General features: G+C 37.8%; 1 protein-coding gene across 3 annotated transcripts; it reads left to right on the forward strand.

Moving 5' to 3' along the window:
* Nucleotides 1–604: 604 nt before the first annotated feature.
* Nucleotides 605–4,792, forward strand: LOC109704450 (transcription factor MYB124-like). 3 transcript variants are annotated; one of them, XM_020225188.1, is made up of 12 exons: nt 605–991; nt 1,090–1,136; nt 1,225–1,281; nt 1,427–1,499; nt 2,143–2,198; nt 2,296–2,475; nt 2,559–2,743; nt 2,846–3,000; nt 3,080–3,222; nt 3,306–3,499; nt 3,602–3,726; nt 4,074–4,792. In XM_020225188.1, the coding sequence occupies exons 1-12, from the start codon at nt 875–877 to the stop codon at nt 4,176–4,178; spliced, it is 1,437 nt and encodes a 478-aa protein (XP_020080777.1). In that variant the 5' UTR covers nt 605–874; the 3' UTR covers nt 4,179–4,792. The 3 variants fall into 3 exon arrangements, with proteins under 3 accessions (XP_020080777.1, XP_020080776.1, XP_020080778.1); XM_020225187.1 differs by having other exon boundaries at nt 606–991; nt 3,599–3,726; XM_020225189.1 differs by having other exon boundaries at nt 608–991; nt 3,318–3,499; nt 3,599–3,726.
* The last annotated feature ends 1,042 nt before the right edge of the window (nt 4,793–5,834 follow it).

The following is a 5,834-nucleotide window of genomic DNA, read 5'->3' on the forward strand; positions in this document are numbered from 1 at the left end:
ATAACGCATTCAATATGATTTTCACTTTTTGAAAGGTCCTAACATCTATAATTCTTTAAAATAACATATTTCACCTACAAGATAATTTATCTTATTCCGAAAAATAACTTTAAGGCTAAATACACTATTCCATTCTACAAGTTTGATCACACTCTTAATTTTTAATTATAACTAAAAATTTTCATATCTAATCAGATATTACTCAGTAATATCCAAACATTTTTTTAAATTCTCTTTGGATCGAGTTCACCAGCCAAGTTAGATCGAAATCTTATTCAATTTGATAATATATTTGTTAAATTTAATGTTAAAAAGTAATCTAAATTGAAAAATCAAAAGTTGCTAGGTAAAAAAACAAAAAAAAAAAACGAAAACAAAACCTCCCCATAATAAAAAGAAAGAAATTCGAGGGGTGTTTCCGAAACTATTCTATAGTTGAGGGGCCTCGACACAAAAGTAGACAAAATCGATTGGTGGTCATGAAGAACGTGACGTGTTCTTAAACATTACCGGTTGGTGAGCGTCATTGTCTCATCTTCTTTCGTCGTCACTCGTCACTCTCTTCACCCCTCGCACGCTATTATTATTAATCTCTCCTCTTCGTTTCTACTGCTCTTCTATTCCACCACTCTTTTCGTTTTCAAACCCCTTCGAATTCGCCCGCCCCCCACCTCTCCCTCCAAAAAAATAAAAACCCTAGGAGGAGGGCGAAATCGGCCCCTCCCACTCGACCTCCTCAATCAGGTAATCGGGGAGCCGATCCGTGCGTATCGCCGCGTCGATCGCGCGATTCCGCGCCCGTCGAGCTCCGTCTCGGCCGGATCCGTGCGCCGTGGGGCTCGGATTGCGGTGTCATGTGGGGAGGAGTGGGGCGATGGGGACGGGATCAGATGTGGCCGCGGACGCGATGATCTCCGGTGATGTAGCCGCGGCGGCGGCGGCGGCGGCGCCTCCGAAGAAGGAGCGACATATCGTGACGTGGACTCCCCAGGTCGATTTCTTTAACCCCGTGATGCTTCTGTAGTTCTGTTGTTGTGGGCGCAAGTGAGTGGATTGTGTTGAGATTTTGGGGATTTTGGTTTGTCGCAGGAGGATGATCTGCTTCGAGAGCAAATCGCCCTTCACGGAACTGATAAGTTCGTGTCTCGATTTCCTTGCTAATTTTTCCTCAATTAGTACTACTTTTGGCATCAAAGGAGTGATTTGTTCTTACTTTGTGAGCAGTTGGACGAGTATTGCAGCTCAATTTAAGGACAAGACCAGTAGGCAGTGCAGGAGAAGGTATAAAGTTTGGAAATTTAGATTCAGTAAATAAAAAGGAGTTTTTTTTTTTTTTTTAAGAAAAAAGATCTGTTTTGTTGAATTAGATTTGAGTGACTATTATTATCTACTTGGAGTGATGGATATGCTATCCCTTCGACTGTAGGTGGTATACTTACTTAAATTCCGAGTGTAAGAAAGGCGGGTGGTCGACGGAGGAGGACATGCTCTTGTGTGAGGTAACAAACGAACAATTGGGTCATTCCTTAATTAAATTATTCTTTGGCATCATTTGTCATTTCCGCTTTTTTTTTTTTTCCCTGAATTTTATTGAAGAAGTTGCTATAATGAGAAAGAAAGATGCTTTTCTATGAGTAGAAGGTCGTGTTCACGAAGGAATTAACACTATCTCCTCGCTGGAGTTTGGAGGATACAATCCCCTGCCCTTCCCTTCTTTTGCAACAACAAAATTAGAATGTCATCAATAGTTCTCTATCCGAAGCAAATTACATTCCATGCACGGAGGAAAGAACGAAACTAGTAGGCTTGAACTTTTTAGCCATTACTTCTTCGTCATTGAGCGAGATTTTGTCCATTATGATATGCAATTCTTTGTTTATGTCTTTACTTTTCAGTTTGTTACCACGTTTTATATGCTTCCCCTGTGTAGAAACTTCTACTTAAATGTGAACTCTGGAAAGTTGGCTTAAAACAATTTGCTGTGCTTTTTATACAACAAGAACAACAATAATAAGATAACTACTACAACTAAGCCTTTCGGTGCTAGTTTTTGGCTGCATAGGTTAGGTGAGCGATTGCAAAAAACCAAGTTGTGTTGGATTCTATTATTGCTTGGTCCTCAAAAATGAAGTTGCTACGCAGGCTCAGAAGATCTTTGGCAACAGATGGACTGAGATAGCAAAAGTAGTCACTGGCAGGTAATTCACTTCAAATCCGCTTGCTACAGTGTCTGACGAATGTTACTTAGACGAAAATGTGAGTGACTTGATGTGCATCATCAATTTTTGATAACAGAACAGATAACGCAGTTAAGAACCGGTTTTCTACGCTTTGCAAGAAACGAGCCAAGCATGAGGCCTTGTACAGGGAGAACAATGGGACATGCGTCGATACAAATAGTAAGGGTGTATTAATTCATAATGCATGCCTTGCAGCTGGGACAGGGGAGTCCTCTGTACCCACTAAGCAGATGAGGTATACAAAACCCCACAAATAACCTCAAAACAGCGAGAGATGCTAACTGATCTGTAATAATATGTGTTCCTTTTGTAATATAGGTACCATATCTCAGAATATACGGAGAATACAATAACAAGTGAGAGATTATTAGGGCAACACCAAAGGGAGGAAGATCAATTAATAAGGCCACCTCTAGCAGTGCTTGTTCAAAATTTTGACAATGTGAATGGCTCAAACACTCAATCTCATGTTGATAAAAGCATAAAATATCCAGTAAATGATGGTAAGTAATCATAATTTTTTTTTATTTCTCCTCCTTTGAAAATATTGTCTTGTTATTGGATAAGGTGAAACTTAAATTGGTGAGATATCTCTTCTCCTGAAGAGGGTACAGTTTCAAGCATCAAGTCCCAAGGTATTTTTCTCAAGCGGGATGACCCAAAACTAGCTACCTTGTTGCAACAAGCAGAATTGCTTAGTTCCCTTGCCCTAAAAGTGAATGCTGAAGATACCAACCAAAGTCTCGATGATGCCTGGAAGGTAGGAGCATCTGTATTATATATGATTTTGTAAGAGTGGGGACGCCACCTTATCATAATATCTCTTTATGAAATTTCAGGAGCTCCAAGATTACTTGATCCAAACTGAAGAGAGTGGAGCACTTAAAAGGAAAATGTCAGGAGTGGCTTCTATATTAGATGATTTTAAAGAATTGATCGAGGATCTAAAATGCAGTAAAGAAGAAGATCAGCAGTCACTCAGGTAATAAACTAGTGATAATTGATCACTTCTAGCCAATTATTGGTTTGTTTGTTTCTTGATAAGTTATTATCTTAATGGGTAAGAAATATGAGCAGGCAAACTAATTCAAACGAAGACTCTCTGAGATGTTCAGAATATAGCACTGAATTCAGCCCTCAAAAGAATGTTTCTGGAAATACAAGTGAACTGAAGAATGAGGATTTTCCTCCAAATGACAGTTTAATTGCCAATGTTCTTCACGAAGATGCCTCTTGTTCCAGCGCTGAACCTTGTCCAGGTAATTTCCACCTGTTTACTTTGAGTTGCTTCAATTCTTTCAAGTCTAATCACGCCATAAATAGGAAGTGCAACACTAAATTGCTTATGTTTTATGCAGTAGGAGCTTTGCCATCATCAGAGAATGCTTGTAGTTTATCAAATATGGAGTTTGATTCTCCTGCTCAGACGGTTCAACCCTTTCACTCCTATGCAGAAGAGATTCCGACCCCACAATTTACAGCAAGTGTAAGTGATGGTTCTGAATCTTGCCATGCCATGCATTTTCAAACAGCATTTACATGATTTTACCATTAAATCAGGACTCGCTATACTATTCTGCATCTCGTTCGAAATATAATGAGTGCCTTTTAGTGGTATTCAGTTTAGTGTGATTCTTATGGGACATTGAAGCTATGTTGTTGTGATTCTCTTTTGTGCGCAAAACATGGGTGCACATCTTTTGTCCTGATGATAAGAATTCACCAGTGTATCAAATTATCTTCTATATTTTGCTATTTTGCATTTAGTTCTCCTAATATACTGGTACTCAACATATCCTTCAACTGACAATTTGGATGTCTTGAACATCTTAGGAGAGGCATTTCCTGTTGACCGTGCTCGGATCCTCGTCGCCGGCTTCCAACCCTAACTGCTCTCAGCGGCCTTCCTGCAAAAGGGTTCTTCTTGATAGCCTTTAGCACTGAAGGTTTTAAATTCCCTTTGGGTAATTCTATACTTTATAGTTCCTTTGTCATAATCTTCTTCTACGTTAGTAATATCCTATTTGTGTGTTCTTCTTTGATCAATTTTCATTCCAGATTCTTCCATCCAGTTTACTAGAATGAATTCCAGGTCTACATAAGAAGAAACCAGAGTCTATTCTTCTTTGTCGAGTCTACCTTGTGTGTGTTTACCCGTTGGTTTTCAGCTTACTAGACCTTATGTCCTAAGTTCTATTTTTGTTTTCGAGTTTAGATTTAGCCTTCCTTACTGGTTTGGTTTGTCCACAGCTGTATATAGTCTGCATTATAAGTCATAATGTAGCATACAACCCGCATTTTTCAAAAAGCTATATGGATCAAAGAGTTTAGAGTTTGGTCCATGTTGCGAATCACAGAATAAGGAGCGTTCGTTTGGTCTATGTCATGTCTGTAATCATGTATTCTCGTTTCTCTATCATTTGAGGCTGATTTCATTTGGTGTGTAATTTGTAATTGTTTGGTGTGTAATTTGTTTCTATTTATATACTCTTGAGGGCTTTTGATATAGTTATGGAAATGAAAAGCATATATGTTTTCCTTTTTTTTTTTTATTACAACTTCTCTCCCTCTTTGTGCTTACAAGACATATTTTCGACTGTAATATATCCGAAGTGATCATTCTGTCCTGTTGATAAACTGTTGTTCTTGCCTCCTCTAGAGTCTAGAAACCTTCTTTTTACGTTCGTGGAACTTTTAGATGGTTGAATATATTTGTTGCGTTGTAATTTAAAAGTCGAAGGATAATAAGTTGGAATTGATCAGTTGGAACTTACACCATTGAAAAGTGATTTCTTGTGTTATTGAAATGATTTTCGATAAACAGTAGAATTTCCAGGTTATCCCAAGGAAAAACCGAGAAAGGATCCCTTAATTAGGACTCATTGTTTGTATCAAGTCAATGATGGTTAATATTTGCCAAAAAAAAAAAGGTTTTATTCAGCGACATGTCTGAGAATTATCTTTTAGATAAGGAAAGGTTAATCACATGACAATGGAATCACATTCATTTAAGAATATTGTTTACCAAGTTTGTTAACTACATTAATAATATCTGACCGATAAAATGTCTTACCTACATTATAATATATCTGACCAAAAGTTTTTGGAATCTATTCTATTTTAACTTAACTAATTGACTTTAAAGAAAAGGAAAACTTAGTGCCTTTTCAATCCGTAGATAGCACTTAGAGAAAGCTCAGGAAAAGAAAAAAAATAAAGAAAAAAAAAAAAGGCCAAACGGACTCTTAATTGGCTAGGGAAGAAAAACAACTTTGGCCTAACACAACAAATCCTTGACGACACATTGAAATGCTTTCTCTGATACAATAGATGGAACCATATATGCATTCGTTGAGCTCCTCTATAAATAGCATGCAGGAAGGAAAAAAACAAAAAAAAGCCTAATGTGAGAATATTGTCCTTCGGTGGTAGTTCTGTTTTTGGCCTTCATTCTGCTATTTCATTCTGCACATTTAACTGCATGTACTAACATCCTGAAGTCTAATATTGTGGGAGACCAAACGATGCGTCCAACGAGATGACTTAAAATAAATGTCAATGAGATGACAGGCATAGTTTTTTGCTGATTGCTGA

Source organism: Ananas comosus, unplaced genomic scaffold (genome assembly GCF_001540865.1).
Source record: "Ananas comosus cultivar F153 unplaced genomic scaffold, ASM154086v1, whole genome shotgun sequence".
Classification (NCBI taxonomy): Eukaryota; Viridiplantae; Streptophyta; class Magnoliopsida; order Poales; family Bromeliaceae; genus Ananas; species Ananas comosus.